Genomic DNA, 24,310 nt, shown 5'->3' on the forward strand with positions numbered 1-24,310 from the left:
TCCTTTGAAATATTACGTAATAATAATAATATGATTTTTTTTATGGGAGTATTATTTTTAATCTAACATTCTAATAATTCATAATATGTGTTAACTGAGTTGAAGTGGTTCTTATTGTGCTGATTATTAAATCTGAGAAGGCTAATTTAAATTCATTGATATTATTGCTGCAAAATAGAAACTTCCGACCATAGGCGTCGCTTCTTTCTTTTTGTTGCTTTCCTTGCTGATGTTATGATGACATGTGGAGTGTAAATTTATATATTGAGTTGTATGTTTCGATGAACTTAATTGATTAAAATGGGAAAGTTAAACGTATCATTGTTGAGGTATCTCACTAAAGAGGACTTCAGAGTTCTTACTGCTGTAAGTAGATGAAAATAAAATATGTTAATAGTATGCTACAAATTTTGTTTTACAAATATGTATGTATATAAAGTTCGTAGGGTAAAGTTTTATAATGTTTATTAACGCATTCAGAATTTGTTTAAAGTTTGTTGATTAACGTATGAAAGCATTATAAAAAGAGAGGGGACGGGGAAAGAATTATATGGAATGTTTTATGACATACTTGTATATTCTGTTCATTGCTACCGTTGCTGCCAGAAGCAGATTTAAAGTTGTGGCTCCAGCTGACAACCAGATATCTCCAGCTGTTTAGTTATATTAAGTCGAAGACTGAGACTGGCCTCGCACCGTGTATATTTTGATACCTCCTTTCGATTTGCAAACGTTCAGTGAAAAACTTCTCATATGTTCACATATTTTAGTTTTAGATTTCAAGCTTACATATTCCTGTAACCAGGGCCGGATTAAGACCCATAGAGGCCCGAAGCACTTAAAAGATTTTGGTGCCCCATATATATGTAATTCAAAATATAAACAATAATAAACCATAAAATAAATTTTTATTTTTCAAAATGAAACAAAACTTATAGCAAGATGGAAAATGATGTTTATTTAGATTTGAAAAGTTTTCTCCTACTTTTTTTTACCACAAATATATGATGCCCCATATATATGTAATTCAAAATATAAACAATAATAAACCATAAAATAAATTTTTATTTTTCAAAATGAAACAAAACTTATAGTAAAATGGAAAATAATGTTTATTTAGATTTGAAAAGTTTTTTCCTACTTTTTTTAATTGCAAAGTCTTTGATCAGATCCTCAAAATTAATCTTATGTAACACATCTGCTTCTATACTTAGTAGAGATAAGACGTTCAACCTGCCTTATTGCATAGTTGTTCTGATGGGATTTTTAATATACTTCAACTGAGAAAATGAACACTCAGCTGAGCAATTTGTGACCATTATTGTTAAAAATATATGAAAGGCAATGTCTACATTTGGAAAGGCACACTCAATATTGTCTTCTACAATTATTTTATAAAGTTCAGCATGACTGAATCTTGTTTTTACATTTTTTGTTGCACTGAACTTATGGCACACATATGAGTGAAACTGCTGAAGCTCAGCTGAGAAATTAGTGTTCAAGTCCTCTGGGTAAGCATCAATCAGCTTTTGACAACACTGAGAATACCTTTCAATTTCAGTAGATGATGAAGTCACTGAAGTAGCATTATGTTGCACATCACTTAGAAAAGAAAATCTCTGATATTTCTTTGTATATCTCTCCTCTTCTTCTTCTCATCTCAGTTTCAAGTTTGTCAACAATTGTGTAAAAGGTGGTGATACGAAATTTATCTCTGGCATTCAGATATACTTCTGGAGCATCTCCCTCATTGGGTACCTTCTTTCTGATAGGTTTGCAAGTTTGAGCTGCCTTGTAATTAACATCTGGTAGCACTTCCTTTGTAGCTGCTTCATATCTTTCAAATTCATTTCATGAAGTGCGCAATTAGTCAGCTAATGATCCATACAGATCTGCACATGTTTTTAAGTTGACATCCTCATTCTGTAGAACTTGGCTTACTCTATGAAACTTTTGCAAAATCTCATCCCAAAAATTCAACATAAAAACGAATTCTAGCTCTTGCATCTTATTTGCAATATTATCCGCTTCTCTTCTAGTGTCTCCCTTTTGTGACTGGTCTTCAGCTATACAGTCTAACACTTCGAAAATATGAAGGAAAGATTTCAAAATTGCTGCCTATTGCCATAGCATGTGCCTCCCATCTGGTATCAGAGAGGGATTTTAAGACATTTTTCATTTCCAATACAATCTTTAAGAATTGTCCACTGGCTAGTTGAGGCTGAAAATAAGGTATAGAGCAACCACACTGTAGAGAAGAAATTAACTGCCTCTTGACAGCAGTCAACAGCACTTCGGCCTACCGAATTTAGTGAATGAGCTGCACAGGGCACATATATAGCAAACTTGTTTGTTTCTAAAATTTTTTGCTGCATCCCCTTATAATGCCCAGACATGTTAGCAGCGTTGTCATAAGACTGACTCCTACATTTTGAAAAGCTTAGCTGACAAACTTTACGTAAGTGCTGCAACACCTGATTTGCCATTTCCTCACCGGTATGGCTTTTCATTTCCAGAAAGGTTAAAAAACATTCAATAGGCTGTCCATCTTTTAAGTACCTAAGTACAACACTTAACTGGTCGATATATGACAGATTTGCTGTTGAATCAACTGACGAACTAAAATAACCAGAAGACTTTACTTCATCAACAATAAGCACGTGGACCTTTTGAGCCATCAGCTGAATGAGTTCCTCACAGGTGGCTTTGGACAGATAAGGATTTCCTTTGCCACAATTTCCATATTTTGCAATGTGACCTGCTAAAAATGGATCACACTGACTTATGAGCTCAAGCAGCCCTAAAAAGTTCCCATTTTGCAATGATCCAAATCTTTCTTCTGTTCCTCGAAAAGCCAAGCCATGTTCAGCTAACGTACGAATAACAGCTATGACACCCCTCAGGACATGTTCCCAGTAATTGCACTCTACCTGAATTTGTTTTTTCAACTGTTGTCCCAAACCTTCACCTTATCTGCAAGTTAAGTATGTTAGCATAGAGTCTCGGTGAGTACAGCTTTTTTCATGTTGATCAATTACAATAGTATTTTGCCAGTCACTGAACCCTTCTCTTGTAACAAAATGTGAGAAATTTTTAGGAGCAAACAGTTTACAAACAAAACAATAAACTGATCCTGTTGATGGTGAATACAATAACCACTCTCTCTTATATTCCTCGCCATTGGCTTTTGTCCCAACAAAAAGTTTCTGCGAACAGTATCTTATGGTTTGCCACTACTGAAATGTCAGTAAGACTTGTCAAATGGCCCATTGTGGTGTTGACAGTCACTGGGTCCATAAGCAGTCCAATAAGCCACATCATCAGCAGAGAAATCAAGCCACAACCCTGGATCTTTTGATATATTTACTTCATCTTTTGCAGACTGACTCATTTCACCACCATTACCATGGCCCGCTAAACTTTCATTTTCAGCAATTATTTCAACCTCAGAATGTTTTGTAAAGCAACTTGCATCAACATTTGCAGTAGAGATATCAAGAGAATTTACAGACAAAGTGAGGTTAGTAGTGAGACATGTACTAGATGAACCTGCTTGTGACACCTTGATGATTCCAACATCATCATATTTTGATTTTGAAGTGATCAAAGTGGTATTTGTGTCCACTTCTGATAATGGAGATTGGCTCTGATCAGGAATTGGTATATAATATTGTGGAACTTGTGTGAAGAAATCAGTCAGCTTTGCAGCCTTGGAATCTAATTCCAAAGTCTCCTCTTGTTTCTTTTTTTGATAATTTTCGCTTTTGTGCATCACTTAACTGAACATGTTTCATCTTGGTTCTTGGGATCTGTTAAATACAGAAATAAAAAGATTATTTTGTTGAATATTAGGTGGCAATCAACACAGTTACACATCCTGTCCTGTCAGGTCTCTTCTCCCTCCAGGAGATTGACTACCATGTGTCTCCACCATGTCCTATTCTGTGCCTCTGCTACATTCCTCATATGAGAGATAGGTCCAATCTTCTATATTTTTCATCCATTCCAGTCTTTGTCTTCCTCTCTTTCTCTTTCCCTCAACAGTTCCTTCGAGAAGTGTCCTTTGTGGGCAGTTATGTCTCAGAATATCTCCAAAATATCTGACTTTTCTCTTTTTAATTTCTTTCATCAGGCTCCTGTTGACGCCTGCCATCTCTAGTACCTCTTCATTTGTCTTTTTTTCTTTCCATGATATTCTCATAATTCTTCGCAGCATCCACATTTCGAAGGCCTCCAGTTTTTTCAGACTCAGATTGGAGAGTGTCCATGTCTCTACTCCATATAATAATGTAGACCATATGTAGCATTTGGAGATTCTTAGTCTTGTTTTCGGATTTAATTCTCTAGATGTTAGTAGATTTTTCATACTGTTGAAGGTTGACCTTGCGATTTCAATCCTTTTTCTAATTTCATCTTCTGTCCTGCCATTCTCTGTGATCAAGTGTCCGAGGTATATATATTTTTGCACCTGTTCTAATTTATTTCCTTTTATATCGATGCATATTTTTGGTATTTTCTTTTCTCTTGAAACTATCATGATTTTTGTCTCTTTAAAGTTGAAACTGAGGCCATACTGTTCGCTATACTTGAGGGTTTCATCTATAAGTTTTGAGGTCACATTTGTTTTCAGCTAGAAGAACCGTGTCATCTGCATATCTTAGGTTATTAATATTTCTGCCCCCTACAGTGATCCTTTTGAGGTTACTAATTTTATTAAATATTTCTTCTGTGTATAAGTTAAAGAGAATTGGAGAAAAGATACAGCCTTGTCTCACACCTTTCTGAACTGGGAATTCTTCTGAGGTCTCTCTATTTATTCTCAAAGATGCAGTCTGTTCCCAGTAAAGATTAGTTAATAGCCTAATGTCTTTTCCATCCCTGCCTATTTTTGAAAGGATTTCAATTAATCGTTCATGTTGAACATTGTCGAATGAATGCCTTTTTGTAATCTATGAAGCAGAGGTACACATCTTTTTGTTTTTCTAGATATCTTTCTATGATGGTTCTGACATTGAAAATACCTTCTCTTGTACCTACATTTTCCTTGAAGCCACTTTGTGTGTCATTTATTTCTATGTTTATTTTTCTTTTATTTCTTTCAAGAATAACGTATAGGAGGACTTTCGATACTTGACTGATGAGGCTGATTGTCCTTAACTCTTCACATCTTGTAGCTTTTGTTTTTTTGGGAATTGGAAAGAAAATTGAGTGATTAATATCTTTGGGTAGAAATCCAGTCTCGTATATTTTATTGCATAATTTTGTTAGACATTTCAGTCCTCCTTCATCGAGAGCCCTCAACCATTCTGCCAAGATGTTATCTATTCCTGCAGCTTTATGTGGTAGTTTTTCTGACGGCATTTTCAACTTCACAGAGTAAAATGGATGGTCCTTCTAAATCAGTCTGTTCAGGAATATCATTTCTTTGTTGTTCATATAATTTCCTTATGTATTCAATCCACCTTTCCATGATTTCTTTTTTATCCATTAGAATATGGTCTCTTGAGTCTTTAATGACACTTGCATGGTTTGCTGTATTTGTCTCCTTGTCATTTCTCTGATCTTTTCATGCATTTCTTTGCTTCTGTGTTTTCTATCGAGGTTTTCTATATCTATACAGTTACACATATCACAGGCAAAATCATATGAACAATTTAATTTTTGGCTTACAGCAGAATCTTGTGCTTTTGTGCTTTAATTAACTCTTATTTTACCGGAGTCGCACTTCTGCGACAGCTAGGATTTTTACCAGAGATGCGTTTCTGAGACAACCATGTGATTTGTTTTATATTTGCTTCTGGAGCCTTTTATAAGACATAATTTATTAAAACGGACAGGATAATAAAAAAATAAAATGATTAAGTTAATTATAAAAAATTACCTCATTTGACGCAATGGTAGTGCCAGAAAGTGTCGTGAGCTATAATACGGTGTAAACGAACCGTCATGCACATGGTTAGAGTTTTATTAGACCTTCTACACATCATTATTTATTGAAACAAAGTAGGTAACAGTAAGAAAAGATAAAAACAATGAAAAACTAATTAAAAGTTAATTTAAATTAAATTCGTCATCTAACTAAAGCAGAAATTCTGTGGTGTCCCCTTTCCATGATGCCCTAAGCACATGCTTATTTTGCTTAGTGGTTAATCCAGCCCTGCCTGTAAAGTCATTACAGTAAAGGTATTAATGCGTTAAAAAAATGTTGAGCAAAAATTGAAGTTTTTCTCTAGTGTAAAACAGTGGCATCCTCTGTGCAGAACGTAACTGCAAGGTAAACGATTAGCATGCAAAGTCAAATCAGTTTAAATAATCGCATTTTAAATTAAGCATTTTATTAATTCAGCTTTCAGTTTTAAACATTATTATTTAACTGATTTGATGATGTATGATAATTTTTTTTTTTACAAACTTTAGTTTTTCCTCAATCCTAAAATTCATCAAAACTTGACATTGCCAGAATTCAAGATCGGTACTATCAACATAATAAGCCTGAATGTCAAAGAAATGGAGCTAGCTGAGGAATTGGATAAATACCAGATCGACATAATAGGAGTGACTGAAACAAAAAAGGCAAAAACTGGTGAGATCTTTCTAAGCAATGAATACAAAATGTTATATTCAGGTAATGACAATCAAGGAAAAGGAGCAGCAGCAATAGTATTCAACAATAAATACAAATAAATGACAGGCAGTCTCAAGTATGATAAGGTAAAAGTGGAGGAATTTTTTTAGGCTTTAGAGAAAGCAACTGACACAATGAAAAAGGAAATGATGGTCCTTGTTGGGGATCTAAATAGCAGAGTAAGAAATGATTGTCAGACATAGAAAAAAATTTTGGAAAACAGCAAAGCTAATAACAATAATAATCGCAAATACCTGTTGGATTTTTGCTCAGGATATGAACTGGTTATTACTAACACAATGTTCCAACATAAAAATGTGCACAAATTCACATGGAGAGAAGAGGCAGGGAATAAGAAAAGTCTCATTGACTATGTTATTGTTGATAGTGATGTTTTCTCCCTGTTGCAGGATACCAAAGTGTATAGAGGATTTGAAATTGGAAGTGATCACCATTTAGTCTTGAGCAGGATAAAATTGAATTTCATATTGAAAAGAAGAACATGTAAGAAAGTTTTAAAGCAAATAAAAGTTGAGCTGCTCTCAGATGCGAACTGCAGACTAAAATACACAAAGATTATTGAAGAAAAAATGAAAGAGTTTGAGAACAGGAACCAAACCTTGGAGATTCAGTGGCATGCCCTGAAGAAAGCACTGATTGATTAAGCCAGAGAGACATGTGGTGAGGTTGTCTACAAGAACTCCTCTTTAACTTCCTGTGTCCACCATGGACATTGTGGACACAGGAAGTTAGAGGCAGTGAAAGGAAAAGAAGAAAGCATATCAAAAGTTCCTGGTAAATAAGTCAGCTTGTGCTCTTAGAGAATATAGAGACAAATGCAAGAAAGCTAAACAAAAGTCATGGGAGGACTTTGGTAAGAATATAGAAAATAAATATCAAGAAGGTGGCAAGATATTCTGGAGGTTGTTGAGAAGCTCAGAAATGGAAGAAAGAGTGCTATAAAAGGAATTAGAGATGATAAAGGTGACATGAAAACAGGAGAAAAAGATATCCTTGAAGTATGGAGTAATTACCTCGAAAAATTGCTGAATGAAACAAGCAGTAATGACAGCACAGTGGTAAAAAATGCTGACAAGGCATGCAGTCAGGAATACATATCCATACTTGAAGTAGAAAAAACCATCAAAAGCCTGAAATATGGAAAGGCAGCAGGAGTAGATGATATTTGACCAGAAATGCTGAAGTATGGAGGTATAAAAGTCTTATAATGGCTGCACTGCATAGTTCAGAAGGCCTGGACAGAGAGACGAATTCCAGATGATTGGACTAGAGCTCTGATAGTACCCATATATAAAAAGGGGAAAAAAACTGAATGTGAGAATTACAGAGGTATTTCATGAGTGTTCCTGGTAAGATATTATTATTATTATTATTATTATTATTATTATTATGCAAGTATAGTTTAGAAACAGTTGAGAAGGATTATGGAAGAGAAGCTTGATGGAAAAACAAGCTGAATTCAGGAGAGGCTGTCAAGATCAGATTTTCACTTTATGACAGATAGATGAGAAATCATTGGAATATAACAAAGGTCTGTATTTAAGTTTATAGATCTGAAAAAGGCATATGACAAGGTGCCAAGATAGAAGCTGTTCAAAATGCTACAGTTATATAGTATCAATGCGGCATTATATCAAGCAATAGTTCGTCTTTGAGTTGTAAGTCAGCAGTTAGAATTGAAGGAAGTACAGGAAGGTGGTTTAGTGTTAAATTTGGTGTCAGACAAGAATGTACATTATCCCCTCTGTTATTCATTATCTATATGGATCACATTATGAAGGAAAGTGGTATTAAACCTAATATCAAAATTGGAGATCTTAATCTCAGCACTTTGCTTTATGCGGATGATGTTATACTTCTAAATAAATCCGGTACAAGTCTGGACTGACTAAATTGAATAACTATTGTAACAGATTTGGTATGAAGGTATATTGTGAATGGAGAACCTATAGAACAAGTAAAACATTTCATCTACTTAGGTACAATTTTTAGTGAAAATGGTAATTTAAATATAGAAATAGACAACAGAATCAATAAAGCTGGTATGGTAAAAAGTCAGTTGAATACATTTATATAGAATAAGAGAGAAATTAGTCAAAACACTAAATTAGCTGTGTGTTCAAACCAATTTAAATTTATGGATCTGATAGCTGGGTTAGAAATAAAAACTTGACCAAAGACTAGAGACTGCAGATATGAGAGTCCTGAGAAAGATTAGGGACATGAATAGATGGCATCAATGGCAATATCCTATTAAAAACAAGGATATTATGAAAGAACTTGACATTGTCATCATCCAGGAATGCATTAGCAGAGCTAATCTCAGGTGGTATGGTCACTTAAACAGAATGGGAGAGGAAAGATTAGCAAAACAAGTGTTCTCTTCCAGGTTGGTAGGAAAAAAGACCCAGGGGAAGACCAAGATAAAGGTGGATGGATACAGTAAAAAATGCCTTAGAAGGCAGAAATATGAGATCTGATAATGTTGGAGTCTTGACGAGTAACAGACTGATTTGGAGGAAAATTGTAGATAGGAAGTCAGTAATGATATAAATTTTTCATGTAGTGCTATCATATCCTGTACACCCCTTCAGGGTATATATCAGGAATTTGATGACAGTGATAGTTTTTCTCAGTGTATTTTGTATTTATTGGATTCAAATACTTTAAAAGCATACTTCATGTAAAATGTCAACAACCTTTTGCCCTCGTATAACAGTATTTTTGGTGCATATTTATCACATCTGCTTCTCTTCAGTAACAGAGAAATGAAGAAACTCCCATGATATATGTATCACATGACTGACATCACTAAAGTGATTCCAATCAGCTGACAATGCATTATGGAGATAAGAAAACAGTATCAATCTTCAAAAATAAATAAATAATAAAATAGACAAATAACATAAATGTTAGCCGAAACACCACAGAAACAAGAACTGATGTGAAAAAAGCTAACCCAACAATTCAAAATATTTGTTTTGTGGTGAGAAATGTAAAATGTGAAGAGAATCTAGAGTGGAAACATTCAAAAAGTGAAGAAATACACATTTCCATTTACATCAAATAACATGAAGAGGATGAAAATAAGAATCATCAAGTGAAGAAATGGAATGAACATTGAATGGTAATAGTAATGACAGCAAGAAAAAATAATATGTAGAATCAAAACTGTTATTATTTTTGAACTATTATTTGCACATAATTTTTCACTGCAAAGTGCAACAGAAAAATAAAATTAAGAAATTACAAGATGAATATAACATAAGAAACCAAACATATCAAAATAACACAACATATCTGGGGAAAAAAGAAGAAAAGAAACACCTTTTACTAAGAATATATAATACACTACCAAACACATTGCCTCCCTTGAAAGCTAATCTGATCTTTAAAATTCAAATAAATCAACATCATCATTTCAGACACAGAAACACCAACAGCAATCCTGAAGTCACTATCAGAAAGGTGGGTATCAAGAACCAACAATATACCACCAAACATCTCTACTTGTTATCTTCAATAGTAACCTGAGCTCTGACATTTAAGTCATTGAAATCAACATAACACCACATTGTACAGGAAAATACCCATACAAAAGTCATTTATATCAATATATCACCTCTTTGGATACTAAAACACACACACTGCTACCATAAACTAGTACAAGAATCACAAAATAAGGGGCGGAGACAACCAATAACACCATCGTGCTCATAGTTCACAAAGAACCATGACTAGCATGTAAAAAACAAACACATAAGTATGACATACAATCATTTGCCAGCGTAGATAGCCAAATAGATAGCATATCCTTCAACCAACAGTGTGCAGGTCAAAATCTTTCTATGGTCATTGTTGTTTGTGATTTTCTTTAAGTGGGAGATGAATTTCATTGGCTGGTGCGAGATGACAGCCGGCTTACTGAAATGGCTTGAGAAGGTTTCATTTGATCTCTGAAACAAGTTTTCCAGATTATTTAAAAAAGAAAAACAAAGTGAAATGAATAAAAAATAGGGGGAAAATATTTAGCTCACCCTTGGTAGTGATGTAATGTTGGTTTACAACCTTTCAGTGATAGTTGAGTCACAGAAATAAATGAAAAATAATATCGCTTCTCTGGCAATGCAAAAGCACATGATACGAGATATGTCATGTGACTTTGGTCATGGCTATTGGAAGTAAGTAGCTTTTGTGAACTAATACCAAATGACTTGTATAACTCATACATGTATAACTCAGAACATGTACCCTGAACTATGTTCTGAAACTAAAATCAAGAATTTTAGTTTCAGAACATAACATTATATTTGACAACCTTCATTGTCCTAACATTAAGTTTGGTAAGTCAGTTGCAGAACATGAAAGTATTAATTCTCTAAACCGACTGTTAACAACTAGTCTATGAACCATGAAGAAAGTGAAAGCACCATTAGCACAGGGTGTTTCAGTGAAGTTTGATATTTTGTATCCTCATCTTACCCACATTATTTTTTTTTAAGGCTAGTGAAAGTCAGCTGTTGAGAGTAGGTTGAGAACCATCCTCAGAGAATGATTAGTGTGATTAGTGAAATGACCAGCACTGAAGATGCTCATCATTTTGCTAATCTGTGCTGCTATTTCTTTCCCAGCTTGCTCTAAGTAGTATAGAAATTGACTTTTAATGATTAATCTTATTAATTTAGAAAAAAAATATGAAGGAACTAAAATCAGATGCTAATTTGATGGTAAAGATTTGTCAACGTTTCTTAAGAATGGGTTGAATGTTGGAATCTCAGAATTCAAGCCAGATGATAAATACTAGCAGAACAGAAGAGAATTAAAAGTTAATATAGATTTGGAGCAGAGATCTTCAGAGTAATCAAAAAAATATCAAGACCAAAAAAAACTTTCTCTCCAGTTTGAATGAGATTCTTCTGAACTCTTTCTGATAAAAAAATTAAATAGGATATCGAATGGCATTATTATTAACACCAGACCTCCATGGAGTCAAGACTTATCATGGGAGGCACACACTGTTATATGCAAAGCCCATCAAACAGTGCTTGAAACTCATCCAATGTATCTGCATTCACCATGTCAGGCAATTCATTTCACTCGCCAACCACTCTCCATACATGAATGTGCTCCTTATGCCTCTTACTCATACCCACCTTATACAGCTTCCAGGAATGGGCCCTTGTTCTACCTCCTTCCCCCATTATATGAAAAATACTTCTGCATTAACCCAATAAAAACCTTTACCAACTTAAATTTCTCAATCACATTCCCTCTCTTCTTCTCATTCACAAGGCTTTGCAAACTGCATTTTCTCAATTTGTCTTCATATCCCAAAGACCAGTTACCTCCTTAGTCTTTTCTGGACCCTTTTCAATATATCCTCATTACCATGAAAACCAGGGTCCCAAATGTGTACACAATAATCCATACCAGGCCTGATCGAGACCTTATACATTGGAATCAGAACATCTTTATTTCTGAATGTTAAGGTCCTCTTCATCATCACCATTATCTGATGTGATGACTTCACAACTTGTGCACTGTGACCTCTGAACTTTAGATCCTTGTCTGCCACTACTCCAAGGTCTCTTGTCTCCTCAACTTCCTCCAAAATTTCCCCACCAAGGGTATACTTGCATCCCATTGTTGCCTACCAAATTTAAGAACCTTATACTTTGCAACATTGAAATGATAGTTCCATGCTATTGCCCATTCATATAATCTATTCAAGTCCTCTTGTAAGACCACAACAGTAGTATATCAGTTAAACCTCCCAATATCATTAATATGCAAATTAAATAACAGCAGTCCCAAAACAGAACCTTGTAGCACACCACTAATGATTTTCCCCTCTTCTGGGATATGGTGATATGTTACCATCTTATTGCCTTATTTACATCTAGCTTACTTAACTCCTCATATACCCTCTGCTTGCTCACCATTAAGTCTTTTCTCATTTTATTTTCTACACTTGAGCTTCTGATTTTACACTGAGAATGATAAACTGCTCACCTCATCTATGCCTAACAGCAGTTACTGATTTCTCACTTTTGTCCATTAACATCATGTTACCATAATTTTTCTTTTTATTTGCCATATATCAAAAAAACTTCCAAGGATTTTTCTTGGCCTGATTTGCTAATTTCTGCTGATACTGCACTTTTGCTGTCCTTACCAACTGAGTCACTTTCCTGATCTTCTCTGTATACTCTTCGTGCAACTGATTATTATTATTATTAATCTTGTGATGCCTCCAAAGTGCCGCCTTCTTCTTCCAGATTTCATGCTTAATACCCTCATTTGGCCATTTTACACTTACCTTATTCAGCCTTTTAAACTTTGGAATACATTCACACATCGATGCTGTTAAGTATGTCTTTGTCATTTCCCAAACAGCATTTATTTTATTCCACTCAACTCCTCATTCAATGCTATAGCTCCAAGCTGTTTTGTAAGCTTGTCATAATCACCAGCTTTTTGCATCCACGTATATTCTTTATTCACAGAAGTCTTCGTATTGCTAGCCACAGCCCAGGTGATCACTCCCACCATAATGGGAGGTGTGAAACCCTCCACTCACAGTTACATCCTCTGAAATGATCAGATCTATAGCTCCCAATCCTCACATGCCTCCTTTACATACTACCGAAGAGAGATCTCTCAAGGACTCAAGAAATTCATTTTCCTTATTCCCAGATGCTATTGCTTCATTCCAATCTATACTGCCATAATTAAAATAACCCATAATAATCACCCTTCCCTTGTTCACTAATCCAAGTTGCTTATATATTTCTTCATCACCTTCCTCTACATTCTCTGGGCTGTAGCAGCATCCAGCTAAATATCTCTTCCTATCAACCTCCACCTCAAAACCATTGCCACTATTTCCCTCTTTCATGCTTACCTTATGTGGACATAATTTCCCTGTTATGATCAGCATCACCCCCCCCCTTTTATAAGTGGTAGTTTTTTATAAAAAAGAGGGGGGGGGACCTTTGTTAGATCCTGAATGAAGGAATCTTGCAAAGAAATCATTCATTCAGAATCTAACATATTCAACTTACTAACAAAGAGAAATACCTGTGCATCAGCTGAAAACGAAAGTGAAACTTCTTCACTTTATGTATAAAATTGCCATTTTTATTTCATGTACCATATATTTAATCTATTGTGATCAACGCTGGCGGCAGTAGCTTAAGCAGAACGTATATTGATTCGAATTCTGGGAATACAAGAGCATAACAGCGTCAGGAAAAAGCAAGGGTGAACCCATGGGGGTGAAAAGATATGGGTCGTGTGCAAAGGGGACTGAGGAAAAAGAGGGTGCTCTAATGAAGAATAAAAAGGGACGAGCACCGTATCGGATCTCACTGGTTGTATCGTTTTCCTGTTGGGTGGCTCGGAAGTTAGCGGTAGTTCGTGTAAAGAGGGGGGGAATGAAGCATCTGTGCTAAGATAGGATGTCGGACAGCAGGCTTTCTTGAGATTGGAGTAGGATTCTACGCAGAGCGGAAGGTAAAATTTCCAGTTCTAGCAGAATCAAGCTGTCGCTGAAAAGTTCCATCGAAATGTTCCCAAAATGCAGAGATTGAGTCCGTTTTCGGCAGAAATAATGAAGATAGTGTAATCCCTACGTTGCCGTATGGATAGCCAATAGACAAGAAGTAACCAGATGTACATGGTGCTGAAAGATGCGGAAAAAGTTCGATAAGGTAAAATCACTCTATTTTGTGTATAAAATTCATTAGAAGAGAGAAGATTGTTTGTGAATGTAAAAATTAAGAACAGTACTCTAAAGAACTTTGTGGACAGTCTCTAATTAGAAAGTTAACCTCCTTTGAGAGTAAGAAGAATTGTTTAGAAGAGATCTTTAGTATTGTATGTGATAGGATTAATTTAATATGATTAGAATTGTGGATTTTAGTAACTGAGTAGCATTAGAATGTTTGTTTATATTATTTGCTATCTATCCCAATATGCAGTTACTGTGTTTCGCATGCTTTATGACCTTTGATTTTATTTAGAATATGTTAACCTCTTAACTCGAGTTTCATTTAGTATTGAGTCGTAATTGAGTGTATGAATTTTTGTGTATTCTGTTTAGATATTCCAATAAACATGTCATATTTATCTAAATCTGAGTCATGCCTGATTACGATTCCAAACTACCATTTATAAAAATAGAACCTATTTTGGCAGGAAGGAATTAGGAAGTGTTTATAATTATAGATTTAGGTCACGACTGCAATAATCTGAATCTATACGGCAGTGTTAAAGTAAGATATTGTGTAAGAAAGCCTCAGAATCTAGTATTGTCTCCATGAGCAAGGATCCTTTTCTGCTATAGGATTCTGGCTGGCGTAGCATAATATAAATTTGCTAGTCTCCAAAGAGGAAACAATCCTAGATATAAGTATATTAGGCCTGATATCTGAAGAAATAAAATAGCGATAGAAAGATAGAATAGGAAGATATAAAGCAGTAAAATATAGAGAAAGCAACAACATTACAATAGAGCAGCTGGTAGGATTTTAATTGAATAAGTAAGGATTTAATCAAGTAAACAAAATAAGTATAAAATATGTTAAAGATACCAAGCAATTTTAAACCTGGTTTTACTCCATTTTTCCCAAGTAAGCAAACAGACAAAATGTCAAGTTTGCGCCTGCAATATATGCAAGACTGGCTGATCCCACAGGTAGTGCAAGACCAAGGCAACTCGTGGTAGAAGTGGAGCAAGCTCTGATCACTAATCTTAATATTTACCCTTAATTCCAAAACACATCTCCAAGAAGGGGATGTATGATGTTTTGTATTAAAGGCAAGGGGCCACTACCCAGACCGGTTTCGACCTTTATTGAGGTCTCATCCGTGGGAGCCAGGCTAGAAATACCAAGATTTAGTAATGCAGAGCTTGTAAGTATTTTACCAAATTGCTTGGTATCTTTAACATAACTATGCCCAAGTTAAAAATACTTTCTACATCTATATCTCCTCCTGAGATTTTTATTTAATAAGGTTATAACACCTTATGGTAACTCGTTTTGGTAAAATACTTACAAGCTCTGCATTACTAAATCTTGGTATTTCTAGCCTGGCTCCCACTGATGAGACCTCAATAAAGGTCGAAACCGGTCTGGGTAGTGGCCCCTTGCCTTTAATACAAATCTGTATTAAAGGCAAAAACATCATACATCCCCTTCTTGGAGATGTGTTTTGGAATTAAGGGTAAATATTAAGATTAGTGATCAGAGCTTGCTCCACTTCTACCACGAGTTGCCTTGGTCTTGCACTACCTGTGGGATCAGCTAGTCTTGCATATATTGCAGGCGCAAACTTGACATTTTGTCTGTTTGCTTACTTGGGAAAAATGGAGTAAAACCAGGTTTAAAATTGCTTGGTATCTTTAACATAACTATACCCAAGTTAAAAATACTTTCTACTAAGTATAAAATATATAAATAAATATATTTAACAATTTGTTTCCACAACCACCACTAACTCTTTTGCCTGTTTCCTACTCATATCCAGAGCATGAATCATCTTACTCATTCTCCCATCCAGGATAGCAGACCTTATAAACTTTCTCATTAATCAATCCTTTAACAATCTAATCTCCATATGTTCGTAAGTCATTTGTCATTTCTTTTTCTTGCATTCTATTGTTGTTTTGCACTTTTTCATTTCTTTCCACTAACCGTCTAATATCACTCCTGGTACTCCTTATTTCAATTTGAACAACTCTTTCTTCAAATCTTGCACTCCAGCAGTTTCACTCTGTTGCTCTTGTAGTCTTGCTGTCTGTCGTTTTGCCGCACTTGATTTCCATTTTCTCAATCATATTTCTTTTCACTTCCATATCATTTACTTTCGTTTCTTCACTCCTTTCTTCTCTCACTAACATTCCCTTTACATTTCTTTCATTTATGCTAACTTTCATTCCTTCAGTCTGTTTTGTGTTCGCTGATAACTCATAGCCTAACAAAACATCACACTTTCTACAAATACAGTAAAGTTCAGCAAACACTCTTAACAATACTTCTCATCATATCCTCTCTCATCTACCCATACCTTCTCTCATCTACTACTCACTCTCCCCTCAAACACATCTTTCACATTTTAGCATGCATACATGTTGAGACTAGAGGAACTTTTGGCTGGCCTGGTTGGCCAAGTGCTTATCATATCCACTCTCCAGCCAAAAGGCTGTGAGTTTGAATCCTGCCATTGGCATGGATGTTTGTGATTGTCTATGAAAATACTAGTAGTTGTGATTGTCTGTGAAAATACTAGTAGTCATGGTGGTCGGTAGATGGTGTTGGTGTAGATGATGATCACTGAAGTTGGTGGATTAAGTGGTGGAGGCGGAGAGTTGTAGAGTAGGTGTCCTCCCTTGATGAGTCTTTGGACTCCCTGGAGGTGTCATGTAATAATATAACATTATTTGATCTTTGCACTGTACAGCGATTAGATCTTGTGCTTACAGCCATTGGGTTTTTGTCCAAGCATGAATCAAAAATTCAATTTAAAAAAAATCAAAGCCAGCAATCACACAGGTACACTAAGTTATGAAAAGTAAACAATAACTATACTAAAATGCAAGCAATATCGCCATTTATTACACAAAATCTCACCTTTTCTGAGCCATTTACCGATGACTATTGCACAACAATATTGCAGATTTATTACATGGGGTGATATTATCAGTGCAACATTTGAAGAACAAGTAACAGAAAGAGCCATATCTCCAATTTCTTTGCTCTTTCTGTTTGGATCAGATGATATTACAGAAATCTAACAAAGGAAATGAGGTGTAGAGAGCATAAGGATAATCCTATTTAGCGTTCTTATAATGCTATGTGCCAAGAGTAGATGGAATAGCTTCATGATTGAAGAAATTGATGCTATGTTATACCGTGAATTGCCTAGAAGACAAGCAACATCAGTGTTATACTGAGGAGGATCCAGAAGTAGAAATTGATTTCTTCTCCAAACTCTCTTGACGTCTTTCTCAGTGGTGAAACAGATATCAAGAAGAAATGAGGAAATCAAAATTTAAAGAAAGGAAAGTTCATTATGGTTGGTACCATGAGACAACAAATGAATGACAGAATGAGAATGGACATTCTGCTTTATGATCTCCCCTTTTAGAAACTCTGACAAATATATACACAAATGCCATTTTTTTGATAAAGTACGTAATTGGGAAACTCAGTTGAGTAGTGATCGAAAAAACCAAAATGTTAGTTTATTAGGAAAATGTTAATGCAGCTCATGTTAGTATGAATTAACAAATATTGCCATTCCTAAAGAAATTATGAAATTAAATTTCCTTAATATTGTAGTTGATGAAATCCTTGTTCCACTACTATTGAATGTTGGTCGATTGGTAGAACCTCTGCTACTAATGGCTCATGCAAAAAGTTAAGTAAGTTTGAACGCAGTTAGTAGTTGATCAATCATTCGATGCTGTTAGCACACTACCCCTGGAGGTGTCACATAATAAAATAAAATAATTTTCTTTGCTTAAGCATCTTATAGGATAGTCTATTATTGTTACAAAGATGGCATAGAAATATTTTTGGAATTTTGGTTTTTGAACACTTATTTCAGCAAATTCTTCTGGAGAACTAGCTCATGTGGTTTGACCTTGGAAATTACATTACGCATCATGATTGTGTTCTTGAGTGAGCTGTTGTCACTCAAGAACTGTTTTATCCAAGGAGGTGCTTCATTGATTTTGCTTGTTTAGATTATCTGTTGAAGCACATCAGCTTTTCATCCCAAGCATTGGCGAGCATTTCTCTGCAGATATCATAATACTAAGCTCTTTTTTTTTGTATTAGTTTATGTGGAACATTTTGACCTTGCCAAGTTATTGGTGATAAGGTTGCATTTCCCTTGTAATGCAAATTCAGCAAAGACTCTTAACGATACTTCTCATCATATCAGTTTTGATGACTTGCCCATTATCAGTTAAGTGTGGTAATCTGGAACAAGGTTGATCTTTGAGTCACCAGTCTAGAAATTATGATAAGTTTCTAACACACAGCACCACCAGTGTGCTATTGGTTTTGCATCCTCTCACTTGTTGGATTAATATATAAAAAATATATTGTGTGTGTGTGCGTGCATGCCAATCTGTATGTCTGGAGTTGTGGTTAGAGAAGTTAGGACCAAGATTCAGAAATCGATTGACAACAGTGGCATTTTCTTTGATGGTCAGCATAGGTTTGCTAAAGTACAGTTGTGTTTTAAGATGTACCTACTTACTCATAACAAGATGGCAAAGTATTGGATAAGGGTATTGAATACACAGTGGTATGTTTACATGTTGCAAATGCCTTTGATAGTTTGCTACATGACAAGCTGGTAAATGAATTGGAATAGAAGGGGTTAGATAATAGATTAGTGCACTGGATTGGAAATTGATTGTCTGATAGGTTCAGTAAGTTGTCTTTGAAGGAGTGATATCCCAGAAGAGGAAAGTCATTATTGGTTTGCCCCGAGGTCTGTTTTTGTATGTTAATGATATTGGAAGAGATCTGAATGGTGATATGCAGTTGTTTTGAGATGATGGATAGTTGGGGAGAACTAGTGCATTCAAGTCCTCTAATAGAGGTGTTGCTTTGCAAGAGGACTTGAATGCACTGGCTGAATGAGATTACCAGTTCAATGTTACACAGTATAAACTTTAAATTGGGAAGCAAAAATCTGGGAGTCATTGTGGACAAGGGTAAAATTTCAGGGTTCACTGAAATTTTAGGCCATTGCTAAGGTTGAGAATAGTACAGCAGATTGTATAAACTGTATAAGACTTTCGTCATGCTGCATATGGATTGCTGAACACAGATTTGGTCAAGCAGTTTTCAAAAACTTAAAGAGATATTGGAAAGGGTCCAGAAATGATTGAATGAGATGGTTTCTGGTCTCTGAGTTAAGGAAGAAATGTAATAACAAAGAGCAAGGGAGTGAGGAGCAGTTTTTGCATTAGTATGTGATCGGAATGCAATGCCCAAGAGTTATGGTGAGTTCAGAGGCAATGAATGTATTTAAGACACTATGATAAATTGTGTGCATGTGACAATTGGATCTCCTGTGATGAGTCTTGATTCCATGGAGGTCTGATAATAATAATATAATATTTTTCAGGGTATTCTAGTCTTTCACTTTGCAGATAATTTGGAATATTTGGTGATGATTTTTCTTTCTCCTACATCTTAAATTAGACAATTGTGGTCACTCATTCTGAACAATAAAAAAAATCATATGAGCATAAACATAAATGAACACGTAAAATAAACAAAAATCATCTTTTGTAGCATATTCATTTATTCATTGTCCGTTAGAACAGCGCTTCCCAAACTGTGGGCCGCAGCCCCACTTGAGGGCCGTAAGTTTTGTTGAGGGGGGGGGGGGGGGGGCTGTGAAATAATGAAAACAAATTTAAAATGTTTTAAGACTAAGTAGATTTTTTTTAATCTTAAAAGAAACGTATTTAATTATTATTATTTATTTATTGTTCTTTTTTATATTTTAATAGACAAAAATCACGCATTTGGTGTTGGTTAACAAATTTTGCTTCATGCATATTTCGGCGATTAATGAATATTAGTAAATATATGCTTATCCATATAAGTTTCATTTCAAAAGTATTGAGAAGCACGCAAAAAAAAAGCTTACAAATGCAAAATTTTGATTATAAATTGCATTGAATATAAATACAATAAATATTATAATAACATATGTCTGTATTAAGATTTTTTTTCAATGGGGGGGGGCCCGTGAAATATTTTAATTTTTCCAATGGGGGCCTTGGCATCCATAAGTTTGGGAAGCACTACATTAGAAGACTGGAGGCATTTGAAATATGGTGTTGGAGACAAATGCAAAAGATAAAATGGACAGACAAAAAATCTAATGAAGAAATGCTTAAGGAAGTAAATGAACCCAGAATACTGATAAAGACATTAATAACAAGAAGAGCCAGATGGATTGGACACATTTTACGACATGAAAGTCTGACTAGAAGAATAATAGAAGGCAAAATCAAAGGAAAAAAGAGAAAGAGGAAGACCAAGGAAAAGATACTTGGATCAAATAAAACAAAGCACTGAACTAAAAACATACTACAAAATAAAGAAGAAAGCAAACAGAAGAGAAGAATGGAAGGAAATGCTGCTGAGCTACCAGTCATAAGACTGATGCAATAGAAGTAGCAGCAGCATATCCATAGCACCTTTGGTAGTGGTTTCTTTTTCTTTCCAAAAGAATTACACAAAACCTGTCTTCCAACCTATATTGGAAAGTGCTTCATTGGAGGACTACCTGAAAGTGTGTTAGCTGGTCTTATATAAAAGTGATAACATTCCTTTCTTCCAGCCAGCCAAACTAGCCAGATTAGATAAAATTAACAGCCCATCATGACATTTTGTTAAAGAAAGGAAAGAATCAAATTTGCTTGCAAGAATAAATGCATTAATTTGGCATACTGAACAGATAAAATTGACAGAAAATGGAAATATAAATATAAATTCTAAAAATCTTCAGGTTACTCTTCATTATTATTATTATTATTATTATTATGCTTTAGTTGAACATATTTTATTGTATTCTTGCACTTCATTCTATGTAAATGCAGTTGTATAGTTGAGTACAGTAATTTTAATTTTGATCTCTCATTTACAAACCATCCTTATTCACATTTCATTGCAGCTGATTTAAAATTTTACTTTATATTATTTGTTGAAAGAGTTTATCTTTTTATGTTGTAGGTTGAGATGGGGATGAAAAATCATGAGTTGGTTCCTGCCTCACTAATTAGTGTCATTGCAAATTTGAAGTGTGGATGTTGGAAACGTTTATCAGAGCTTACAAAACATAAACTTGTAACATATGAAAGAGGAAAGAGATGTAAGTTTTCTTTAAACATTCCTTTAGTCCTGAAGATACTTCAGGCGCAAACTTTGTTTGCTTATACTTGGATAAAGGATTAAACTAAATTTATTATAATGTTTTCTTTAAACATTACTGAATGGAAAGCTTAATTTTGTATTTAAACCTTTTTATTTTTTTCACTGTCATCAATTCTTGATATCTACCCTTAATCTTATAGGATCAATTTTATGTTATTAGCTAACTTCCTGTCAACAGTTTTCTTCCAAATTAATCCGTAATTTCTCAGGTTTTCAGTGATGTCAAACCATACTGTACATTTTGATATTCTGATTGCACCACTGACTGCATCAATCCACTTATTATTTTTTTTTTAATTGTGGCATTAAGCACCTGTTTTCCTAAACTTTCCTCTCCCAAAATGATCCTACCAGCTTAGATTAGCTCTGTTCATACATTCTTAAATGCTAACAATGACAAATTCATTTTTAATATTCTGTTGCAATCTTTTCACTCTCCTAATTTTTCTCAGTACTCTGTTCGTATGTCTTTGATCAGCAGTTTAATTTCTTACCCGTCTTTCAAATTCATAAGTTAAAATAATTTTAAATGTCCATGAGAGCCACTGTACTCTGTACTCCTGTTGTTAAAACAAACATTTTAACAAAATACATTTTATGCCTTTGATGTAATCTACATTTTATCTTATTACTTCTTGTAATCTTTCAGTAAGTTTTGTAGTCCTGTCACTAAACCTTTTATTAATGTGTTTGATAATTTAGGTCATAACTGAAACTTTGTCACTAGTGAATTATTTCCCCATGGAGTAGTTCTTTCAACTTAGAGAGTAGATTGAAATCTGTGGATTTTATGTCTGGTCTGTGGGGGATAGCTCTTTCATCTATACTTTTCATAAGTTCAGATTCTTCATGGAAAACATATCCTTCCATTCTCATGCAAAATGCATGATATTCAACTGGAATCAAATTTTTCTTTTATTTGAACTCTTATTTCATAGAACAAGAACACTAGAAACAAAACAAGTATACAATATTTTTTTATTCAGAGGCTAACTTATAATTGGACCGCATTATGCATCACTTGACCAAATGCCAAAAAACATCAATTTGGTGCTTGGTCAACAGGAATTTATTCTGTTTAGCATTTAGTCCTTTGAAACAAAACTGTGAAAATATAGACTGCTCGGTCTCGATTATTTTATAGGTAGGTTAACATCATTGATGTTTGCCATTTGACATATAACATCATTATACGTCAAATGGCAAACTAATCTCCAGAACATCAATTTCCCGCTTGGTCAAGTGATGCATAATGCGGTTCAGTTGATGTAAAAACTGCAAGAAGAGAAAAAATAATTCTGATCTCTCCCCCTCCCATCTCAGGAAACAAAAGAAATGGTTGAGAAATCCTACATTGATAACAGAATGCAAAGAATTGGCAGGAATCATACATAAAGCACACATAACAACATGAAAAACTAAAAATGCAAACAATAATGGGAAATGGGAAAACTAGAAGAGTGCAGAATAAAAAGAAATTCAGAATTAATTTTGAAATGTTAGGTCATCTTAAATTAATGTCACTTAGTGGAAATCTTCATAATGAAATAAATGTGTGGTCTGTACTACTGAAATCAAAAAAGAATGGCTAGTTGTTATCCCTTGTGTCCCTTCCCTCTTTGTAATTGGAGTTATTTAATGATAGACCACGCATTTTAGTTTATTATGACGATTTCAGGTGAGTGACATTAATTCTGGATTTTAAGTTCTATAATTTCACTCTTCTCTTCTTTGTCATGTCTCCCATTATTCTGTTTTTTATGTTGTTTTTGTGTGCATTATGTGTGGTTACTACTATTTTCTTTATTCTTTTTTTTCCTATCATTTTCTTTGTTTATAACCTGACTACAGCTTTTTCCTTTATTTTCTAATTTTAACATAAAATGCAAATAAACATTTAGCAGTACTTCTCCCAGGATCCCAACAGTTGTATTTTGTGGTGTTGATTCTGAGTGAATAAATTTTATGCAGCGCTGATTGCAACACTTAATTTCATAATGCATTATTTGCATATAATGCTTACACACATAACCAATAAAATGCTTCTTAGCATAAGCCAAGCTAAATTTCACATTTCTAACACATTTTGTAATTTTAATTAAATAGTTCTACTTTCCAAAAATTTTTATTTTTGATTTTTGTCAAAAATTGACTTCAAAATTTTCAGTTTATTGATTCTTGAAGTTATTTCCCCCACAAAGACATAAATATATTTACATACTTACCTATACTGTATTACATCGTATCTATCTATCTTCCTACATAAATGCATGTTACCTAGAGTTAATTGCACTTTCTTGAATCAAGGACATTGAACATATTTAAAACATTTCATTTATATTTTATTAATTTAAAAATAAAGTGTTCGACATGTTTTCTTAGTGATGTTACAGAAATGCAAAGATGTCTCTTAGAGAAAGGGTTACTGTCATCAAGACTTTGGCCCATAAGCTGTTGCAAAAGGAAACAATTGTGGAATGTTACAGTTACAAAGGTCGTGAAGCATTTACAGCGGTTACTTTAAAACATTTGTGTTTTGGAATGTTTTTTGTTCTTCAAGAAATGTAAAGATATGAAAAATTTATTTGTGTTTTAATATAGCATTACATCAACAAATAACTTTTTTTTTTAATTTACAGCAAATGTTACAGCATTTTTATTTCTTTTTTACATAATCCAGAAATGTTTG

General features: G+C 34.3%; 1 protein-coding gene across 1 annotated transcript in view; it reads left to right on the plus strand.

Moving 5' to 3' along the window:
- The first annotated feature begins 211 nt into the window (after positions 1-211).
- RIOK2 (RIO kinase 2) overlaps positions 212-24,310 on the plus strand; it is a 130,326-nt gene continuing 106,227 nt past the window's right edge. The window contains exons 1-2 of the mRNA XM_090405915.1: positions 212-366; positions 21,421-21,559. Of these exons, the coding sequence (XP_090262041.1) occupies positions 301-366; positions 21,421-21,559 (205 nt within the window). The 5' untranslated portion in view covers positions 212-300. The remainder of the gene's footprint in view (positions 367-21,420; positions 21,560-24,310) is intronic.

The sequence above is a fragment of the Typopeltis vanoorti genome, chromosome 16 (genome assembly GCF_054136105.1).
Source record: "Typopeltis vanoorti isolate ZY-2024b chromosome 16, IOZ_Tvanoo_1.0, whole genome shotgun sequence".
NCBI classification, from domain to species: domain Eukaryota; kingdom Metazoa; phylum Arthropoda; class Arachnida; order Uropygi; family Thelyphonidae; genus Typopeltis; species Typopeltis vanoorti.